At 39.9% G+C, this 23,719-nt stretch overlaps 1 protein-coding gene across 1 annotated transcript in view; it reads right to left on the bottom strand.

Annotated features, from left to right (window-relative positions):
• LOC149249418 (peroxidase 12-like) overlaps positions 1-22,544 on the bottom strand; it is a 112,030-nt gene extending 89,486 nt beyond the window's left edge. The window contains exon 1 of the mRNA XM_089452853.1: positions 22,209-22,544. Coding sequence (XP_089308979.1) covers positions 22,209-22,544 — 336 coding nt within the window. The remainder of the gene's footprint in view (positions 1-22,208) is intronic.
• Between the last annotated feature and the right edge of the window lie 1,175 nt (positions 22,545-23,719).

Genomic DNA, 23,719 nt, shown 5'->3' with positions numbered 1-23,719 from the left:
GTTATAGGCCTGCCCTCTTGCCATCACTTGTTTCCAACGCCAATCCTCCTATGAATTTTGTGAGACGGTTGCTAGAATTCAGTTTCATCATGAGTTGGCTTGTTTGTTTGTGCTTCATTTACATGATGGTCAAGCCACTCTAGCCGGTGTCACATTCACATTAACACCAGAATCTATTTCATTAGCATCTGGTATTCCTAACATTGGAGAGCAATGGAACAAGAGGTAGCAAATTGACAGGTAGCATTATGAACCATACATCAAGCCCGGTTATTTGAGACAACTCAGCAGAGTGTTTCCTTTCCAGTACCTCAAAGATTCTTATGCTCCTTTGATGAAATTGATAATGAAGTATTTCAGCTGTGAGGGCCGGTTTTCCTGTTTATATGCTTATCATATTAGGTTGCTGATACATTTTACTAGGGTGAGGATGATGAACCTACCCTACTTCATGTGCCGAAACATTGAGAAGATGACCACCCTAGTATAGCACAAGACTCCTCAGCAGCAGTTCAACAGTATATATCATTTTTCTCTCATTAAAATTGTGGTCATCCATCAACTTGGCTTACAGGGCATCACTTGGGAGGACTTCATTTCTCGTGAGTTTTTCACAGCTCCTCAGGGACCTTCAGAGACTTTACATGAGACAGGTGGACCTTCATATCAGCATGAGGGTCATGAGACACAAACCGCTAGTATGCCGGTGTTTATCACTTATCAGAAGGGCACTAGACGGTTGTTCGCAGCAACTAAGCGAGTATTATCTCCACCCGGGGTGGAAGGGGTCTCGCTTCCATCATCAACACAATAGGTTCAGGACAAAGGCAAGAGGCCATCACAGGATGAAGGACTATCAGGTTAGTGGGAGACTGATTTCATTCTCATTGAGGGTGATGATACCAATGTGGGCCCGCAAAGCATAAATCTCAAAGAAATCATCCAAGAGAAGCAGGCGGACATCAATGCCTTGTCCCTCAACTTGGAGAGGGATAAATGGAAAATAAATTACCTGGAGTAAAGAAATAAGTAGCTTGAAGATCAGCAAGTGATTATGGAGTTGCAAAACATTCGGGAGAATCGCCAAGCTGCCCAAAGGAGGGGGGTGGAGCTCACTTCACTTGAACAAGAGGTTAATGCCGATCAGGAGTCATGGCTTGAAAGAGCCAATATCCACTTGGAGAGGAGGTTAGAAAAGGCCATCAATGAGAATAATATGTTGAGAAACATGGCATATCATTATTTGTCAAGGAATATGGTGTGCCAAGCTAGAATCAGGAGCTTAAAGGAAAAATTGAAGAAGGCATCAAAGAGGCGAAGGGAGCATGAAGGACTTTAGATATTGGCTGAGGCTTCCTTGGCCCAAAAAAATTCTTGATAGAGAAGACTCAGCCTAAATTTCAAAAAATTTGGGGCACTTTTTGCATTTTTGAAATTTTTGGCACAAAAAAGAGGATTTTCTGCCCTATGCGCCGTGCCACTTGGCACTCGCTTTTGATAGGAGCCTCCAAATCACAAAATCTAAGCATTTTTGGATTTGGCATGGAAAAATATGCTTGCCTACCAATGGCCAAGAAATTTTGACATGTTTTGAGCCCTCAAAAGGGTCAAAAACACTCAAAAAATGACCTCACTGCCCCTATTTTGACACACAGGAAGTAGTGTTGGGAGAACTGACTTTTGGAAGGGAAAATGGAGGCCAAATTGAAATATTCCACCTGGGTTGGAAAGTAGATAGGTATACCTTTCTAACAAGCACACTTGGAGCAAATTTGGACACTGGGAAGGCCTCCAAAAGTGAGTCCAAATAGGTGTTATGCATAGAGAATCAGGCGCCGTGCATAGAGGAAATTTGGCCCAGTTTGACCGGGAATGCTCTGTTTTTCACCTGTCTTTTGCCAGTTTGACTTTTTCACATGCTTAGTGTCAAATTTGTGATGTAATTTAATATAAATTGATGGATCATGATGTAAATATGTCAAACTTTCACTTATGGAAGTAGATTCATTTATTAAAAAGTTGTTTGAAACAGAATGAATCAGTTCCCTTCTTTCTAGAGGCATGTTGTTCTGTTGCCTAATTTCTAGTTCTTAGTTTAGAATTAGTTGAAATAGCTCCTAAACATGTGAGTTCGACCCCTAGAGGCTAGGATGAGCTATGGTTTTTCTATATTATGTAGTTTTTTAGTCATTAGCATGGTTGGACTCTTGAGAAAGCAAAGGGCTTCATTGTACACTCATATAAGCATTTTGGCTAAGGAATTGAGACCAGGGTTTGCAGCACTCTTTCAGATCCCTATGGCATTTTGTTTTGGTACAGTGCTTTCTTATGTATTTTTTTATGTGTTATGTATGACATTATCTATCTTGTTTCTTCCTAACTAAATCAAACAAGAGTGTAAGTAGAATCCATTGAAATTGCAGTGCTCTACTTGAGGTTTGCTTTAGTTTCTTGATGTTTTTAGTTGTTTGGAGAGGATCCATGGTTTCTCTTGCCATATTCAACTCCTCACTTGTCTAATCCCTCCACCTCATTCAATTTGAAGTGCCAAAATAAGTTTCCTACCTTGCCCCATTGAGATCTCTGCAAAACTGAGCCTCATTCCCTACACCCAAAATTTTCTTTTCCATTTGAGCCAGCAAAAACATCATTTTATTCAATCAAACTCTTTTCCACATATACCTAGCCTAATATTAGTAGTTATATCAGTCATCTCAAGCCCTTAGTGATCATATTTTGCTGAGATTGACCTGGAGAGGGCCCTCTCCCGACCTGGTAGGGCTAGCTACCAGGTTAAGCATGGTTTGATGTTGGCCCTGGATCCTACCTTTCTCAGCCTGAGGTAGGTTTAGGCTATAACATAGTGGCGACTCCACTGGGGAAATATTGTTTGTTTGTTAGTGTTCTTCATTTTATAAACTACAGATGGAGTTTGAAGATTAGCCAGGTAGCCTTCGAAACGCTTTTGCTTTGCATTAGCGCAAGTAGATAAAAGCTACTTCAGTCAATCTCTGGTCTAGTCTTATAAATGAAATATCTAACTTGATAATCACCCTAGTACATCTCATAATTCTAAGCTTTTGGATGATAAGTTTAGAATTTGATAGACTGAACAAGTTGTTAATGTCCATTTGATTTCTTGGAAATAATAGCACACTGGCTTCCAGAAGATATACCAGAGCTAATCCAGATCCAGATCCTCCTCATGTGTACGAAAATCCCAATCTTATTCCGAGAATCCTTCACCAAGAAAGTTCTGTGATTCCCGTGTTCAAATCTCATTCATGTCCTATTGGTTTTGAGTATCTTGAAGATCTTGAGTTTGATGAACAGTTCGAGTTGTCTTTGTTTGAAACCAAATCTGAAAGCACTGTTGCTTCAACTGCCTTAAATCCAGAGTTTGTTAGAAATCTTGAAACTGAAAGGGCCAATAAATCCATTGACGATTATATCTTGAATCAGCTCCAGACTTCAATTGTGGCTTCTAATATTGCTGATTTCTTAGAGACTACTTCTGCAACCCTTGGGTCATCCGCAATTGCATCTAGCTCAAAAATTCCCACCGAACCGCCTTTCATTCCCACCATCCCTGTGCAGCCTACTATCTCTGATCAAAAGTCTGTAGTAGTATCACCTCCGTCTACTCCTTCTACTCCTCAAGCATCCAAAATTTCTTCGCCTCCACACACACCTCATATTCCCCATACATCAGCTGCACCCACTCCCCCAACATCTCCCAGACCGAATTCACCAAGAGTAATGGCTGCTTGTTTTTCACCCCTTATGCTGCCTCAAAATTTAGATGATATGCCCACCAATTATCAAAGCAAAATTCCATTGTTTGACGACACTCCTCAAAGTGTTACAGCTCAGCAACATGTGGACAGGATGACAAATTTCTTTGAACTCAATGAGATTGATGCAGAAAATGTGACCATGAGATTGTTTGTACAAACCTTTGCTGGTGAAGTGAGGAAATGGTTCAAAGCTTTGCCGGCTACAAGTATCACTACATTGGCTAATCTGCGAAGACAATTCTTGGATTGCTGGGAAGTGAAGAAAAATCCTCTTCAAATCCTTTCCGAATATGAGAACATCAAGCGAAATGTTGGTGAGTCTGTTCAAGATTACTGTATTAGATTCAATTCAGTTTACAATGCAATTCTTTATCATATAAAGCCACCTATGGGGCTGGCCTTGATTAAGTTTCTAGACGGTTTTGATACTGATATGGCCTATCAATTAAGAGAGAGAGATCCGGCTACTTTGGAAGACATGCAGGAAATTGCAGTCAACGTTGAAGCTAATCTCCTTGCCAAGAGAGCTAGAGCAAAGGCTAAAAAGAAGGTGACAATAAAGGAAGAGGTTTCTACTTCAGATCAAGTGCTTCGGAAGATGGAGAAGATGTTTGACAGATTGACAATTGACAAATTTGAACCATAAGTCAAAAATCCTAACTTCTGTGGCCAGCAATAGCCGCAATTTAGGATAAAACAAAGAAAGCAGCGAGCACAAGATCAAGCAGCACAACAGCAGGTGAAGACACCCTTGCAGCAAAATTTTGTACATGGTCTGGAATCAGATGAGGAGGAGAATGTAATCGGAGAAAAGAATCATTTCTTTACGCCCGATGATATGCCAATTTTCATCACTGAAGATGAAGAGTACTCCGAGAATTCAGCTCTTGAGGAAGAGTCCGATGAATACCAAAGAGGATGCATGAATGCTTTGTCAGCTCAGCAGTGACAATATTCACTCTGAAGTAGAGATGTGCCCGTAAATCTAATTAAGAAAAGGAAGGCTACAACAGCGTCAAAGAATGATCCTCCCAATGTGCAGAAAAAGGGAAAAGAGACAGCTTATCCTAACACCAACAAAATGCCATCAGCGAGTGAAAGACCCAATCAGCCAAATGTGTCAAAGGAGAAAATGGAAAAGAAGGATGTTTTAGCGAAAGAGGTAGAAAAAGTTATATTTTTTAACTTAGAAAATGAAATTGCTAAATTAAAAATATCCATTCCTTTGACTGAGTTGATGAAGAACAACAATTATAAAGGTCAGGTGTCTAAAATTTTGAATTTAGATCCATCATCCGACATGGTGAACATGGAGGATGATAGTCCCAAGTTGATTTTTGGGCCAGCATTGGAAGGTCAGTCTCAAGATATTGATTTCACTCCTTTTTATATCAGTCTCAGGGTGCATGACTTTGTGTTACATAATGCTATGTTTGATTCCAGAGCCTCTCATAATCTCATGCCTAAGGCTATCATGGAGAAATTGGGATTGGATATCACTAGAAAATATCATGACCTTTACTCTTTTGATTCTGGTAGAGTAAGGTGCATTGGTCTTATCAAGGATTTGGTGGTCAGTTTGGATCAGATTCTAGCTAAAAATTCTTTGATGGACGTGGTTGTGGCAGATATACTTCCTAGATTTGGCATGCTTCTTTCCAGATCTTGGGGAGCAAAGATTAAAGGGACAATGCAGCTTGATTTCTCCTATGCTACCATTCCCATGTTTGGTTAGATGAGGAAACTATACCGGGAACAAAAAATGAAGTACATGATTACTAGCAAGGAGAAGCCAGTAAATCATCCAATCAACTATGTACATACTGATTTAGAATCATTTGTTTTGTATTCAGATAGCTTTAATGATGTAAATAGCCAAGTAGTTGAAGTAGAAGACATTCCCGAGATCACTGAAAATTTCAGAGAAGTATTAAAGCAAGAAAGGCAAAGACTTGACAGTACCGCTGAGTAAGCAGCGTTCCAACAGCAGCAACATATTAATGGACAGTAAGGAGAACAAACAAAATTTCAACATCTGGAAGAGGATGAAGCAGGCCTATGGAGCATGGATTTTGATGGCGCAGCAGGAAGAGAAGGTGCTAGAATTAGCATTTTGATACGCAACCCTGTTTTTGCCCCAAACAAAGTGCCAAGCAATGTAAGGGTCTGTTCTTATAAACTAGCTTTTGACTGTTCAAATAATGAGGCTGAATATGAAGCTTTAATTGATGGTTTGAAAGTTCTTAGAAAACTGAATGCTAAAAGGATATCAATGTATGGCGACTCTGAGTTAGTTATCAAGCAGGTGAAAGGGGAATACCAAGTTAAGCATCCTCAAATGCGGGCCTACCGCAATGCGGTGTTGGATATCTTGAAAGTATTTTCTGATTATACTTTAACATGTGTCCCCCGTGCTCAAAATGTCATTGCAGATTCACTTGCAACAGCAGCAAGTAATTTGAAAATTCTGATGAATTCAAATAAGAAGATTGAGATTCACGTGAAGCATCGCCCAACTATCCCCGACAATCAAAGGTATTGGCAAGTGTTTCAAGATGATGATGATATCGATGAATTTCTGCAAAACAAAGGTAAGTTCAAAGACACTTCTATTGATGTGGAGTACGATGATGGTGAAGCGGATATAGAAGTCAATAAAATGGAAGTTTTGCAGCTCAAAGACAACATCATTCCTAAAGGTCTAATACCTTTAGAGGAGCTGTTCGATCAGGATGATGTGGCTCAAAAACTGAGTTTGCTGCCAACTGAGAAAGGAGTTGAGGATGTGAACATTGGATCAGCTGAAAATCCTAAGATGGTAAAATTATCAAAGGCTTTGCCTCCACGGGTAAAATCAAAGTATATTAGTTTGTTATCCTCTTTTACAAATGTATTTGCTTGGGATTATTCAGATTTGAAGGCATATGATACAAGCATAATTCAACATGTCATTCTGATCAAGCCAAATCAAAAGCCTTTTCGTCAGAAGCTAAGAAGAATAAATCCGAAGTTGCTACCCTCAATCGAGAAGGAAGTGAATTGGTTGTATAAAGTTGGTATTGTAGTCCCCATAAGATTTTTAGATTGGATTTCAAACTTGGTGCCTGTCCGCAAGAAAATAGGTGAGATCCGGTTATGCATTGATTTTAGAAATCTGAACAAAGTATCCTTGAAAGACAACTATCCATTGCCTAATATGGATCACATACTTCAGAGAGTAGTTGGAGCATCTTGCATGTCGCTACTTGATGGTTATTCGTGTTATAACCAAATTTTGGTCCATGAGGATGATAGAGACAAAACATCGTTCACCACTCCATGGGGAACTTTTCATTATGCGAAGATGCCTTTTGGATGGAAAAATGATAGTGCAAGCTTTCAGCGAGCGATGGATATCGCATTTGCTAATGAAAAAGATGTCTTTCTAGTTGTTTATCTTGATGAGTTGATTGTTTTCTCTAATTTAGATGAAGATCACCTTTATCATTTGAATATTGTGTTTCTGCAGCGTAGGAACTATGGCATCTCTCTTAATCCAAAGAAAAGTTTGTTTGCCATGGATGAAGGCAAGCTTCTTGGGCATATTATCTCAAAGGAGGGCATCTGCATTGATCCAGCTTGGGTGGAGGCCATTCAAAAGATTGATTTCCCATGAAGTAAGAAAGAAATCCATCCTTCAATGGTAAGATAAATTTCTTACATCGCTTTGTGCCCAATCTTGTAGAAAATTTAAGAGAAATCACAAACATGCTCAAAAAAGATAGTGCAGTAAGATGGACTGAGGAAGCAGTTAAATCTTTCAATTTGGTGAAATTAGCTCTTTCTTCAGCTCTGGTTTTGATAAGCCTGGACTATACTCAGGATTTTATTTTGTTTTCATTTGCCTCGGATCATACTATGGCAGCGGTCTTGATGCAGAAAAGAGACCAACTTGAGAAACCAATTGCATTTTTCAACAGAACCATAAGGGATGCAGCATTGAAGTACAATATAATTGAAAAATAGGCCCTTGCTTTGGTAAAAGCATTGAAAGATTTTCGGGTTTATATTTTTCATTCTCACATCCTTGCTTATGTCCCTAATGCTGCTATTAAGGATGTCTTAGTGCAAACAGATCCGAAAGGAAGAAGAGGCAAATGGATTGCTGCCTTGCTGGAGTATGATGTGGAAATCAAACCGACGAAGCTCATTAAAGGACAGGGGCTGGCTAAACTAATGGCTTAGTTAAATTTGCATGCATTGGACATTAATCTAATTGATGTTATGTCTGAGGAAGATGAAGACAATCTGCCCTCTCAGGTATCAGAAATTTTCCTTCTTTCTCCTTGATATTCGGACATTGTTTATGTACTCCAAAATTTGTCATCACCACCTGAAATGGCTAAGAACAAAAGTAGGAAACTGAAATTGAAGGCTGCAAAGTTTTGTATTATGAATGGTGCACTTTATTGGAAAGACGTCAGTGGTGTCTTGCTCGATTGTTTAGTGGAAGAAGAGGCAAAACAGGTTATGGAAGAGTTGGCCAATAAAATATTGAGAGCGGGGTATTATTGGCCAACTCTTTTTGTTGATGTGTACAAAACAGTGGCCAACTGCCACGAATGTCAGATTTTTCAAGGTAAGAGGAAGTTGCAGCCTTTACCACTCAAGCCCATTGAAGTAAGTGCTCCATTTCAGTAGTGGGGTTTGGATTTCATTGCTGATATCCATCCTTCTTTTTCAGCGTAGCATAAGTGGATCCTCACAGTGACGAATTATTTCACCAAAAGGATTAAGGCAATTCCTATGAGGCAGGCTACTGATTCGGTAATTATCTCATTTCCCGAAACCAACATTTTGTCTCGTTTTGGCTGTCCAAATAAGTTGATCACTGACAATGCAACAACCTTCAAATAAAAAGGAATGATTGAATTTTGTCATAAGTATCAAATCACTTTGGGGCACTCGACTGCCTATTACCCACAAGGCAATGGATTGGCGGAATCCTCAAATAAATCCCTTTTCAACATTATCAAAAAGCTGCTAGAAACTAACAAGAAAAGTTGGCACAAAAAGCTGGTCAATGAACTTTGGGCAGACAAGGTAAGTCAAAAGAAATCTATAGGCATGTCTCCTTTTGAGCTTGTGTACAGTGTGGACACAGTCTTCCCAACCTCTCTGGCAGTCCCGGTGGTCAAAATTTTGCAAGAATCCAACAGCGAAGATGATAGTTTGCAGTAGAGGATCAATCAAATGATTCATTTGTAGCAAACTAGAGAGGGGGTATTTCAGAACACTTTCAAGCTACAGGAGAGAATTAAGAGGATATGTGATCGAAAGGCAAAGGCAGACAGCTTTGAAATAGGAGACATAGTGCTGAAATGGGATGCAAGGAATGAAGAGAAAGGTAAACATGGAAAATTTGAAAATATTTGGAAAGGACCGTACAAGATCGCTGCAAATCGGGGCCAGAATGATTTTCTTTTGCAAGAAACAAATGGTGAAGACTATCTTGGTGGGCCAGTCAATGGTCAGCTCCTCAAATGGTATTATTTGTGAAATGTTTTCGGTTGTCCTACTCATCATTGTATATTTTGATTTGTTTAAATTCCATTGCAAGTGTGTACTATTTTCATTCTTCAATTTGGGGCCTGAGGTGAAGGCTATAAAGCTGAGGCTTGATTTCAGTTTTGGTTTGGTTTAATAGAGTTAGGCCTTTCAGTCAATTTCAGTCTTAAAAATGAGTCAATTGTGAGTCACATTCAGTCCTGAAATTGAGTCATTGAGTCAAGATTTTGGTTTCGGTTTGTCGAAGTTATTGACTCCATAGCCCAATGGACGAAGGCACTGCCTGCTTTCCCAGAGATCTATAGTTCTTGGCACCTCCAAGGAGCTACCATCCCCATTGGATCCAATGTTAGTGTCGGTATCTTCATCCCTTCGTCAGAGATGAAATCCTCTTGTTGCATTGCATATTAGGTGTCCCGCCCAGTCAGTTGCATTCCATTAGGCGCATGGATCATCTGATGGTAGTGGCTTCTCCTACAGTTTCCCTCATGTCATTTACCCGCTGGCTCATGTTTATTCATCAAAAATTGTATACAGTCACCTTTTTGTCTTATAGATTGCAGAAGTCTTTTCTAGAGTTTCATTGTCATTTAGGTTTAGGGTTTCATTAGGGTTTCATCAAAAAGGGTTTCAAAAAGTCCAATAATAACCAGCAGGTACATGAGGATGTTCCAGCATCAATAAATTTCGTGATCCAGTGTTCAGAGATGTGTTTTCCCTCAAAACTCTGTTTTGAGGAAAAACAGGGTATCTTTAGATTTTATTGTACAAATTCATGTAATTTTATTTCCTTCATATGTAAATCACTTCATCTATAACCCTGGTCACTTTCCTAGCCTCAGTAGCTCCAATCCCCTGCAAAGAAAACAAAACATAAGTCATTTAGTTCATCACAAGCTTAAATAAAGTGAGAAAGCTCAAAAACAGAGTTAAAAAATAAAGTCAAATTCCAAACATTATGAAAGTGGGTATTTGTGAAATAAAAATTAAAGGCTCCATGTATATAAGTTATTTCTTCAAATTGAAAAGCTCATTTGCACTCAAATACAAAGTTGGAAGCAAAGAAAAGCCGTGTTTTAGAGCAAGAAAGAGAAATCAGTGAAAAATTGCCCCAACACAGAGGCACGGCGCATTGGGCCATGATTTCCAGTGTTAAACTGAACAGGCGTGGCGCATACACAGGGCGCAACGCGTTGGGTTTGAGGCGCGGTGCATAGAGCCGGCAAGCCCAAAATCTTCAACAACTCATTCCAAATTGCCCAAAATGCTTGGATCTTCATTTGTGCAAGTAGGTTGAGCCTTTATCACTGCTAGTGAAACAATTTTTTATGCAATTTATGGTGGTTGTCTTATGGTGATTGTTTAAAAAGAAATCAAACCCTATCTCTTGAAATCTCTCAAAGGAAACTGCTGCCTAGGGTTTGAACTGTTGTTTTGGCTGCCAAGTCAATCTTGTTATTCCCTCACCTTTCCACTCCCTCACTCATTTTCCCTGATTCCCCTATTCCCTAAATTCACACATTCCTAAAACATCATCTATTCCTACCCCAATTCCCATTTCCCAAAATCCCAAATACAAATTCCCAAACCCTAGTCCTATACCAAAAGCTCCCAAATTACTCTCTAATTCCCTGTTCCCTTAACTAAACCCTGTCCCAATAGTCCCTAAATCCCTCATTTTTCCCTCCCTCTACAGTCCCTCATATCACTTTTCCCTTGGTGGCAAAAGTAAAAAAAACATCATAAATCACCTACTTCTCATCAAGACAGCTCATCCACCTAGCAGAGATGGAATCTGATCCCTCATATGCTTATGAAGAGGAGACACATAGTGACTCACCTACAGAGGTACATGCACGCAGGAGGCCTCACAAAGGTGGCAGACATATTTGAGAAGAACCAACCACTCTTGCTGAGTTAGAGGCCTACCCTCTTGCCATCACTTGTTTCCAACACCAGTCCTGCTATGAATTTTGTGAGATGGTTGCTAGAATTCAATTTCATCATGAGTTGGCTCGTTTGTTTTTGCTTCATTTACATGATGGTCAAGCCACTCTAGCCGGTGTCACATTCACATTAACACCAGAATCTATTTCACTAGCAACTGGTATTCCTAACATTGGAGAGCAATGGAACAAGAGGCAGCATTATGAACCATACGTCAAGCCCAGTTATTTGAGACAACTCAGCAGTGTGTTTCCTTTCCGGTACCTCAAAGATTATTATGCTCCTTTGATGAAATTGATAATGAAGTATTTTAGCTGTGAGGGTCGATTTTCCTGTTTATATGCTTATCATATCAAGTTGTTGATGCATTTTACCAGGGTGAGGATGATGAACCTCCCATACTTCATGTGCCAAATCATTGAGAAGATGACCACCCTAGTACAACACAAAAATCCTCAATAGCAGTTCAACAGTCTATATCATTTTGCTCTCATTAAAATTGTGGTCATCCATCAGCTTGGCTTACAGGGCATCACTTGGCAGGACTTCATTTCTCGTGAGTTTTTCACAGCTCCTCAGGGACCTTCAGAGACCTTACACGAGACAGGTGGACCTTAATATCAGCATGAGGTTCATGAGACACAAATTGCTAGTATGCCGGTGTTTATCACTTATCAGAAGGGCACTAGACAGTTGTTCGCAGCTGCTAAGCAAGTATTATCTCCACCCGGGGTGGAAGGGGTCTCACTTCCATCATCAGCACAACAGGTTTAGAAAAAAGGTAAGAGGCCATTACAGGAGGAAGGACCATCAAGTGAGCAGGAGACTGATTTCATTCTCATTGATGGTGATGATACTGATGTGGGCCTGCAAAGCACAAATCTCAAAGAAATCATCTAAGAGAAGCAGGCAGGCATCAATGCCTTGTCCCTCAACTTGGAGAGGGATAAATGGAAAATAAATTACCTGGAGCAAAGAAATAAGCAGCCTGAAGATCAGCAAGTGATTATGGAGTTGCAAAACATTCGGGAGAATCACCAAGCTGCCCAAAGGAGGGGGGTGGAGCTCACTTCACTTGAGCAAGAGGTTAATGTTGATCAGGAGTCATGGCTTGAAAGAGCAAATATCCACTTGGAGAGGAGGTTATAAAAGGCCATCAATGAGAAGAATATGTTGAGAAACATGGCATATCATTATTTGTCAAGGAATATGGTGTGCGAAGCTAGGATCAGGAGCTTAAAGGCAAAATTGAAGAAGGCATCAAAGAGGCGAATGGAGCATGAAGGACTTTAGATATTGGCTGAGGATTCCTTGGCCCAACAATGCTTGATAGAGAAGACTCAGCCCAAATTTCAAAAAATTTGGGGCATGTTTTGCATTTTTGAAATTTTTGGCACAAAAAAGAGGATTTTCTGCCCTATGCGTCGCGCCACCTGGTGCTCGCTTTTGATAGGAGCCTCCAAATCACAAAAACTCAGCATTTTTGGATTTGGCATGGAAAAATATCTTTGCCTACCAATGGCCAAGAAATTTGGATAGGTTTTGAGCCCTCAAAAAGGTCAAAAACACTCAAAAAATGACCTCACTGCCCCTATTTTGACACAGAGGAAGCAGTGTTGGGATAACTGACTTTTGGAGGGGCAAATGGAGGCCAAATTGAAAAATTCACTTGGGTTGGAAAGTAGACAGCCAGACCTTTCCAACAAGCACACTTGGAGCAAATTTTAGCACAAGTAAGGCCTCGAAAAGTGATTCCAAACAAGCACTACACATAGAGAATCAGGCGCGACGCATAGAGGAAATTTGGCCCAGTTTGACCAGGAATTCTCTGTTTTCGCCTGTCTTTTGCTAGTTTGACTTTTTCACATGCTTAGTGTCGACCCCTAGAGGCTAGGATGAGCTATGGTTTGTCTATACTATGTATTTTTTCAGTCATTAGCATGGTTGGACTCTTGAGAAAGCAAAGGGCTTCATTGTACACTCATATCAACATTTTGGCTAAGGAATTGAGACCAGGGTTCGCAGCACTCTTTGGGATCCTTTTGGCATTTTGTTTTGGTACAGTGCTTTCTTTTGTATTTGTTTATGTGTTATGTATGACATTATCTATCTTGTTTCTTCCTAACTAAATCAAACAAGAGTGTAAGTAGAATCCATTGAAGTTGCAGTGCTCTACTTGAGGTTTGCATTAGTTTCTTAATGTTTTCAGTTGTTTGGAGAGGATCCATGGTTTCTATTGCCCTCTTCAACTCCTCACCTATCTAATCCCTCCACCTCATTCGATTTGAAGTGCCAAAATCAGTTGCCTACATTGCCCCATTGAGATCTCCGCAAAACTAAGCCTCATTCGCCGCACCCAAAATCTACTTTTCCATTTGAGCCAGCAAAAACATCATTTTATTCAATCAAACTCTTTTCCACATATACCTAGCCTAAGATCAGTAGTTATATCAGTCATCTCGAGCCCTTAGTGATCATATTTTGCTAAGATTTACCCAAAGAGAGCCCTCTCCCGACCTGGTAGGGCTAGCTACTAGGTTAAGCATGGTTTGATGTTGGCCCTGGATCCTACCTTTCTCAGCTTGAGGTAGATTTAGGCTCTAACAATCAATATGTTAAATTTAACTAAATTTGAATTTTAATAGAAGTGAATATTTGACAGTTGTATAAAGTTTGTTTTATTGCAAAGTATTTACACAAAACTATCATTGTGTTTGCCTTATTTGGTTTTGCAATGCATTTGGTAATCTTTAAATAAGATTTTTATGGCTTGGTGCATGAAAAGTGAAAAGTAGGAATGGTATGATGTAATGTGAAGCAAATTTGTAAAATAAAGAGGAATTTGGCTTTGTTTCACTAATTTTGAAAAGGTATTATGTGCTTCTTAACATAAATGAGTGTGAATCTGCATGTACAACAACTAATTTTATTTGCATCAGCTACACTTTCATCTAAATTAACAATTTGAATGAACAATTTCAGTAAGGAACTAGAAATTTTCAATTATTTTAATAGCATGTGAATTTGAATCTTACACAAAACTCTCCCTGCCTTTGTCTTGTTGTTCTTTGCAGTGAAGAGTTGATTGTTGTTTTTCTTTGCAGTGAAGAACATATTGTCTTACCAGCTTTGCTAGTATTTAAACCATAATTTTATGCCTCATTCGCAAAAAGTAGATAAAATACATTGTAAGGTGAGCAAATTTATGAAGTGAATATTGTTTTACTAGCTTTGCTAGTCTTTAAACCATAATTTTATGCCTCATTCACGAAAAGTAGATAAAATACGCTGTAAGGTGAACAAATTTATGAAGTGACAAGGAATTCGGCATATTATGTGCTTTTTAACATAAATTTGTGTGAATCTGCATGTAAAGCAATTAATTCTCTTTCTATCTGATACAATTTCCTCTAAATTGACAAATTGAGTGAACAGTGGAAATTTTTATCTTAATAAGAATTTGAATCTTACACAAAACTCTACCTGCATTTGTCTTGTTTTTCTTTGTAGTGAAACTGTTCTGTCACTATCCCACTGGCTCTTGCAAATCCTAAAACTCTCCCTGCGCTTGTCTTGTTTTTCTTTGCAGTGAAATTGTTCCGTCAAGATTTTATAAATTATGTAATGCTTGACATATATTAATGTGAATCAGTTATGTTACTAGCATGTGAAGCCTATCATTTCCATTCCATATGATACATTTTCATTTAAAGAAACAAATTCGATAAAACAACCTAGAGATTTCAATTATTTCTGTCGCATGTGAGTTTGAATATTTAAAGCGAATATTTCGGAATACCTGGATCAAATTTGTTTGTTTTGAACTGTATTTATCCAAAATTCTCAGTGCGTTTGCTTTCGTTTTGTTTTGAAATGCAGTATTGATATTTTACAGTCTTTGCCAGTTTTTAGACTATTACTTTATGGCTTATTCCAGAACACCTGGATCAAATTTGTTTGTTTTGAACTGTATTTATCCAAAATTCTTAGTGCATATGCTTTGTTTATTTTTTGAAATACAATATTGATATTTTACTCTCTTTGCTTACTTTATGGCTTATTTCGCTAAAAGTAGAGAAAAGATCTTGTATTGTGAAACAAAATTGTAAAATCACAAGGAACTCCATGGGAACTGTTACTGCAAACATTCACATGAACCTTAGTCTCCTTCATTAAGATCAGGATTTAATTCACAAGTTTATATGTGGATCTTCTCGAGTAAGCAATTGGAAAACAAAGAAATCCTTTCAATTTTTTCGAGTAAACCATTGGAAAGCAATCTTTTCAAGTAGAATTTCAAGTATTACATAGACTTAGAAATATGTGTGCAGTGTTAAAAAAATATGCGTAGAGGCATAGGGGTATGACTTTCGTGAAGCTACTTTCGCACAGCTCTATGACTCTTCGCGAAGCTGATTTCGCGCAACTCTATGACTCTTCACGAAGCTGATTTGGCGCAACTATTACAGAGACTTAAAAATTACAGAATTCACTCATGGAAAAAACAGAGAGTAAAACAAAGTAAGGTTGGAGCAACACAATAAAAACCTTGGATTGAATTCTAAATCATGAAAAATACATTCACATGAGACTGCGGCTCATTCACCAAGTAAAACAAAGGTTTACAATGATTTATACTTCATGCAGATAGTAAAACACAGTAATTGTTGTTTTCACGCGCCCACCAAAATTTGCTCCACCATTTTCTCCTCAGAGACTCTCGCTCTCTTTCTCTCCAACTCTCTTACTCTCATAAATAACTTTTACATACATATTTATCTCAACATACAATTTTTACATTAATGCATGATAGAGAAAATAATTAATATGATGTTGTTGTTGAGTGTGATCAGAATCGCGTAGGTGTTTATGGAGTGTGGGCGATAGTCGCAGAATGAATGCTTGCCCATATCTAATTACCAAAATACATTAAATGCATTAAATTATTTGTTTCATTTCGGAAGGATTTGCGCAGTACTTCTATTCTAGTTTCAATCCTTCCATATTCAAACAGAGACGCAACCTGCAAAAATACTTTTGACAAGTATGGTTGTTGTCAGGGTGTTTAACGCGGTGGTTGGGATTAATATTTTGAACACTCTGCCTTAATCACAATTTTCGTCACTGACAATTCCAAAACAGTTTCTGAGATAAACAAAACTTTCACATGCCAATGGTTTTGTGAAGATATCAACAAATTTTTCTTGTGACTTGCAGTGTTGCAACACAATTTCATTAGTGTTAATCAACACTATAATAAAATGATATTTAGCATCAATATGCTTGGTCCTCTTGTGAAAGACAAAATTCTTTGACAATGCAATTGCTGAGGTGTTGTCGCAGAAAATAGTTGTCGTTCCCTCTTGGTCATGATGAAGATCCTTCAACATCCTTCTCATCCAAACTCCCTGACATGCTGTTGTTGTTGCTGCAACATATTCAGCTTCTTCTGTTGATAGTGACACTATTGGTTGCTTCTTGGAGGCCCATGAAATGGCTTTGGAACCCAAATGGAAGACATATCCTAACATGCTCTTTTTGTCATTGACACTTCCATCCCAATCACTGTGAGTGTAACCAACCAGTCTGAAATTAGTTGTTGCTGTGTACAAAATGTCATAATGTTTTGTCCCATTGACATACCTTAAAATCCTTTCCGCTGCTTGCCAATGTGTCTCCTTGGGTGTCTCTATAAACCTTAACACCAAACTCACTGCATACATTATATTCGGCCTAGTGGCGGTAAAATACATCAAGCTACCTATTATGCTTTAGTATTGTTGGGCACGGGATCCCCCAAGGCAAGTTTTGGGGCTTAAAGCCCAATTTGACTAAGTCCGATGTAAAGACTCTGTGATTTGTGGGTGTGGAGCGCAAAGTTGTAATTGAGTCATAAGGTTGTTCGCCCTTACTTTTGTAATGTAATGTCGGATTGAGATTTCTACCCATGGTTCGCAGACCATGGAATTATGTAAATAGAGTGAGGCTCTAAGTTGTAGAGACATCTAATCGAATAATCTAACAGAAGATGAAGCATTGAGTTTAAGTAGAAGTGTAAGGTCATGTCTTGGGTCGTAGAGTAGGAGAAGGCTCTACAGTTGAGTGCGTAGAGGCCTAATAGTCCGCAACTGAGTGCGCAGACTCCTGCAGTTGAGTGCACAGGGTGAGTTGAGTCTATCACCGATTGAAGAAGTAATAAAGAGAAGTTCTTATCATTCTGTGTACCTTTTTTCTTGTTTTTCGCATTGAAATATATTGGATATGAATTGCAAGTTTAATGTTTATTTGCTGTGCGAACTTATATGAATGTGTTGAATAAGCGAGTATAAGCTAGGTATCTGTTTTTGTGAAGTTAAATCACAGTTATAAGAAGATAAGTAAGATCCATGGTGGAACTTAGGGAAAGAGCATAGATCGCTGCCTGGGTAGCACAAAATCACCTCAGCCCCTAATTAGGGTTGCGCGAAGGCGATCGTAACAGAGCACGAAGGTCTCGCAAGAAAGGAGAGTGCATGAAGTGACCTGCGTGAAGCCATTCCTAGTTGGACTAAGTCGACTCCTCAGACATCTAAAGGGTGCGGAAACTTGGTTCCAACATCCCCCCATACTGCTTCGGGTGAGACCTTAGTTTACACCCCACAGGATATTTCCGAAAGGGCCAATAGTATAGGGATTTGTTTGGCTAATTAACTCTGAACCTGGGTCAGGCCCCATCAAGCCAACAAATGGTTCCATTGCCAGGACCGGAATCTGCATAGAGATGTCTGATGTCACATCACTGGAATCCAATTAAGAATGAAATTGAAGGCTAGTTAGATAGGAAAATTCACGAATTCGCGTTGCAGGAGAGCAGGAATCCATGACTATCGAAGGAAGAGTGGTTAGACTACTACATGTACACAGAGATCCATGAAATTTTCTTCGCGTATTTCCCTAATGAGTTGTATGAGTGGATTGCAAAGCCAGTAGATAGCCAAGGAAGGTGGAAGCTTGACGGTCTTATTGTGTGGACTCCAGAGTTAGTGCGCAGATTGGAAGCATCGGAAGATAAGGTCACGAGTGCTGCTGATCACTGGCTTGATCAGATTATAGGAGGATTTATCAATGAATTCACAGTAGACACTTCAGTCAGCTATAGTGAGGTAGAACAATGCTTCCTCAAAGGACCGTGAGGTAAGTACGTAAAGTCCTTGAATACTTGGATTAAAATGTTATTGTGTGAAAAGAGGATTATGCAGCTACATTGATGTTTGGGGCTATGCGAAGTGGAAAAACCTACAGGAACGAAGGTAGTAAGGGACTAGAGAATAGCCCTTTGATTTCACCTCCGCGAGATGAGGAAGAGCTCACGAAGGTATCTCTACAAAGTGCGATCCATTTGATAAGGCAGAGGATTCCATGCATACCACCTCCACCCACACCACCACTAGTTTCACCGTCATCACCTCCATCTTCACCCGTACCACCTCTGACACCAGCGCGTTTTAATATGGCGAGCTCGATAAGGGTGCCTGTGTTCAAGGGAGTGGGAAATGAAGATCCAGACCAGTTTTGGTTTGTTGTAAAAGCCATATGGGAAGCGCAGGGAGTTATAGATGATAATATCAAGAAAGAGACATTGGTTAGCACTCTGCAGGATCGCGTGCTGACTTGGTACATCAAGCACTCAAGTGATAATTCAAATGCAGGAATTGCGGTTATCCAAGCTACGCTAACTAGGGAGTTTAGTAGGTTGAAGTCAGAAGCACAGTCGATCATTGGGTTCAAAGAGATCATGATGCTACCAAGCGAGACTCCTTGGGAGTTGGATTAAAGGCTGAAGTGCACGATTCGTGAAGCTAACATGACTCTGACGAATGGACAACACCACGGTTGGTTTGTAGCATCACTATCACCGCATTTGAGGAATGCGCTATCACAGCAAAGGTTAACAACTCAGGTAGAGGCTTTAGAGATCGCGATGAGGTTGCATGAGACCCCAATACAGGATCCTAACTTGGGAGTTCAACAGATCCATGCGTAGTTGAAAAACTTATGCCTTGAGATGCAGAGTCTAAAACAGGACAGAATAGTCCGACCAGAAGCACGCGAAGAGGTGTGGTGTGTGAAATGCAAAGGTCAGGGTCATGATAAAGACCATTGCTTGGTATTCACAAATTACCTTGCGGGAGGGGGACCGATGCCATTAAGACCGGAAGCACAAGTAGGACCAAGCACGGTGCCTGCTCTGTGGTGCGCGATTTGTCAAATAGGAGGAAAGAATGCTATAAACAATTGCCATTTGTTGCAAAAGTACACGCAGAAATCGCAACAATTGTTCTGTAATTTTTGTAGATCAGTGGGACACGATGAGCACACATGTAGAAGTTATGAGCTAATGATGGATAGAACTCCCACCTATAGGGTTCAGGCTGAAACATGGCCACTAGCCTAGGGTGTAGGGATGGTGCGAACTAGGTTCCAGGGGCGCAAATGAGGCCGAGGTGGAGGAGGACTGGGGAGAGGTTGCAGACAACTGATATGCTACAATTGTGAAGGGCGAGGACATTATGCCTGCGATTGTACAAATCCAATGCATCCATCATGTTTGTATTGTACCTTGTTTGATCATGAGAGGAAGGATTGTCCTACGCTGATAGCTAGGCTTCATGACAAGGGAGCGCTACCACCTCCCATGACTCACAACATACAGATGATGAGGTCTGAGCCACGTGAGGAAGACCCCAATGTGAACATTATGCTTCGAAGTGGAATTATGACAGGAGATGATAAAGGCAAATGGCTAGAAGATAGTGCTTGGGTTCGCAAAGCTTTGGCGAAGGAAGCAGAGTTTAATTTGGAGCGTGCTTGAGAAACCTTTATGGAAGCTAAGAAGATCTTCGCTGATGCCTCCACTTCAGGAAGCAAAGATAGACCGGAGCCGGAGATGGACCCATCGATGCTCACAATGTTCCTGGAAATGTGCATCAAGCTACTATGTGACAGTAACGGTGTAAAGGGATTCCAAGAACTAATTAATAGATGTGTTGGGACCGCGCAAGGAGAACCACACATGGTTCGAAAGATTGGAAAACACAATACAAGAACAGGAAGAGAAATGAGGTTAACCACACAGATTGGAGAATATGAGATGGACCAAGTAATTTTGGATTTAGGGTCGGACGTGAACGTTCTACCGAAGCAGACATGGGAGCACATGGGGAGGCCTACGCTATAATGGTATCCTATTCAACTATGCATGGCGAATCAAAAAAAGATAATACCCCTAGGGTGATTATAGGGAATCACTGTGGATGTTGAGGGAGCGAGCACACTAGCAAACTTTGAAGTGATAGATATTGTTGATGATAGCAATCCCTACCCCGCGCTCTTAGGAATTGATTGGGCCACTGACATGAATGGGGTGATTAATTTGAAAAAGTGCAAGATGATTTTCAAGAAGAAGTCTCTGTGCGTAGTAATACTGTTGGACCCTACTGAGGGATCACGCTACACTGAGCCAATGCACGACTATGAAAGTGACAACGATTTCGACTACATCTACCAGATAACCATGCGAGAGAAAGACTAGGTAAATCCCACTGCAGATGGATGAATTTCATGAGAGCGTGAAAGCTCCTCTACTTCAGATTTGGATGAAGAGATAGAGCGATGGTAGAACAAGTTACACGAGGTAACCACATTAAAATGTAATATGATGACAAGATCATTGCATTGCGTACCAATGGAAGTGCGAGATCTGCCTACCTATGATGGGTTAGGTGAGGTAGATGCCTTCTTGGATAGATTTGAGAGAGAGGTGCTGAAAAGCCAACATTTCCAGGCCTTGAATTGGGTACTGCATGCTACGCCCGTGAGGTGGTGGGGTACGTGTTAGCGCTCGAATTTGGCCTCAGGCTGAGGAAGGCAAAATCCAAGGCAACATCAAACCACTTAGCCTCGTAGCTAGCCCTACAAGGACAGGAGAGGGCTCTCTCCGGGTCTATCTCGGCAAAAAGTTTTCAAAGGGCTGAGATGACTAATAAAGAACACTGATTTTAGGCTAGTAAACTGATTAAAAGGGGTTTTTAATAAATAATGGGGTTTTTCTGGGCTGCATGGGGCAAAGAAACAACTTGAACAGAGAAATGTAATTAAAAACACAGATTGTCTCCTGAGGCAAGGTAGGCAAGAAATTTTAACATCAAATTGAGATTAAATGGAATGGCAAGACTGCTGAGGATCTGACAAGGGCATAGAGGATGAATCCTTGTCAAATAGAGGAAAACATTAAATATGAACAAACTTAAAGGCAAAGCATACAAAATATGAATTCTACCTTAACACTTCATTTTTTCAAATGGAAATGATCATGAAATGACATGAACACATAACAGGCTACATATGAAACAAAAGAGGACAGAAATGTTAAATCTCATACCACAGGAATCTCAGAAGCCAGAGCTGTGTATTTTCATTAAAATCTCTGTCAAAGACTGTACAATGAAAGCTCTGTTCTCTCTCCTCCACCAGCGCTCAGAACTCTCTTTTTTTCCCTTTTCAAATGATTTTTTCTTTTAATATATGAAATAAACTCCGCTGGGGGAAAACAAATCGACCCCAAGACCAGGAATTTGTTTTTATCATTATTAATAAATAAAACTAAAAAACAATCAGCTCTTCTGAAAATAGAAAAGCGCTCCTTCTTCTACTCGAATCTGTTGAAAACTGATGAAGCGGTGGCATTACAGGTGTCAATCCCATTACTAAAAATAAACATAGGCAATCGCATCTTGTTCTCTGCTGTGAAGTTTATGAGCCACAAGATTTTGCAATAGAGTTATGATATTCGTCACTGGGCCGTTGAGAATTTAACGAGTCTCAAAGAAGGGTGCGTGTAAGCTACAAGTGCGAGCCACAGAGAATAAGCGAACTTACAAGGAGGTCTTGGTACTCAACAACCCATCCTGTTACCTTCAAAATCTCAATGTTCGACAACTCATTTGCTCTGTCACTTCGCAACCTAAGCATTTGAATGAATCTCTCAGTATAAAGCTGCACTGTAAGTTGAAATATTTCATATCTTGGATGAAAACAGAGTGCCACAAAGTCATAGATATCAGCGAGCTCCTTTGCAACCACGCGTGCCTCTTTTAGTGCAGCCTTTAAATCCTCAAAAACAAGCGTAGAAAGCAAATTGTCAGAGCGGGCTTCGACAGATTTCCGGATCTCCTCATAACATTTGTCTTTGTAGCACTTTCCCTGGCCATTCATCTGTTCATGGACTAAACCTCCTGAAGAAGCCGGTGAAATCGATAGCTCTTTTTTTTGTGTGTGACTTTTCGAGGGGTTGTTATTGAAGCCATAGCCCCTGCTCCCTCAGCTTCAGCGGCTTCCTCTGTAATAAAAGCAGATCGAACCATTTCTAATAATGATGGCAGTTTATCAAGCCATTTACCAACTACACATTTCTGATATGATGGCTTCATATCTTGTCTACAGTTCAGTCTACCAAAGTGCCCCAAAGCATCGTTATCCATTTTTTATTCGACAAGCATGTGGGTTGGCTCGAAGAATTTTGAGTTTGACATGTTGGTGTTGTCTTACAAGCAAAATCAACCTTGCATTGTAGATTTTCAAGATCCTCTGATCTTTCACCTCATCCGCAGATGAATGTAGAACAGAAGATTTAGTCTCGCCCTCATTCTTGATTCATCAAAGGTCTCCAAAACATTGCAAAAATCCTGATTTCCTTTTGTATGGCAAAGTAGCAACTCCTTCGATACTAATCAAATTAATGAAATCCATTGATGTGCCTCGTTCTATAGCAGCTTCCCAAGAAAATCCCCTGTCTCTGCGTGGGTAGCACGCCTGCCCAATGGGTAGCACGCACCTCTGGATTTGATGAAGTTTTCAGAGAGCATGTTTTGCTTTCACCCAGTGATTTACATGATACACAATTATTTCAGCAAAACCCGGAAAGTTAGAGGAATCAACTTATATCTGAAGTTGTCAATTCATTCATAATTCACATGCCTGCAGACAGCTGAAAAAATCCGAGCACTCATGTGTCATCTACAAGACAAAGTTTTTTCCCTTTCCCTTGCGGTGAGTTGTTTTTATTCAGGAGTAGACAGTCTACATCATCAGTACTTTCTGCTGATAAATCTTCCAACACCTCTTCAGAAATGCTCAACTTTGTCATTCCATTTTTCTCACTTGCAGGTTCCGAACTGAGAAGATTATCCTCCTGGGAAATTTTAGCTCCTTCTTGAATAACCATGTCTCGACATTCTATTACATCTGAGCCAGACTCTAGCAGAGGAAAAACAGTGCCTGAAACATCCAAGGATTTTGGGGAGCCAGAAAGATGCTTATCATAATCATGTTGTATTGAAGATCCAAAATCCAATGTACTTGATTTATCTAAAGAGCCTACAGAGATAGTT

The sequence above is a fragment of the Pinus tabuliformis genome, chromosome 7 (genome assembly GCF_031772625.1).
Source record: "Pinus tabuliformis cultivar Carrire ecotype Pingquan chromosome 7, CPIR1, whole genome shotgun sequence".
NCBI classification, from domain to species: domain Eukaryota; kingdom Viridiplantae; phylum Streptophyta; class Pinopsida; order Pinales; family Pinaceae; genus Pinus; species Pinus tabuliformis.
Note: the sequence above shows the minus strand (reverse complement) of the source record. Positions and strands in the feature narration are given on the sequence as shown.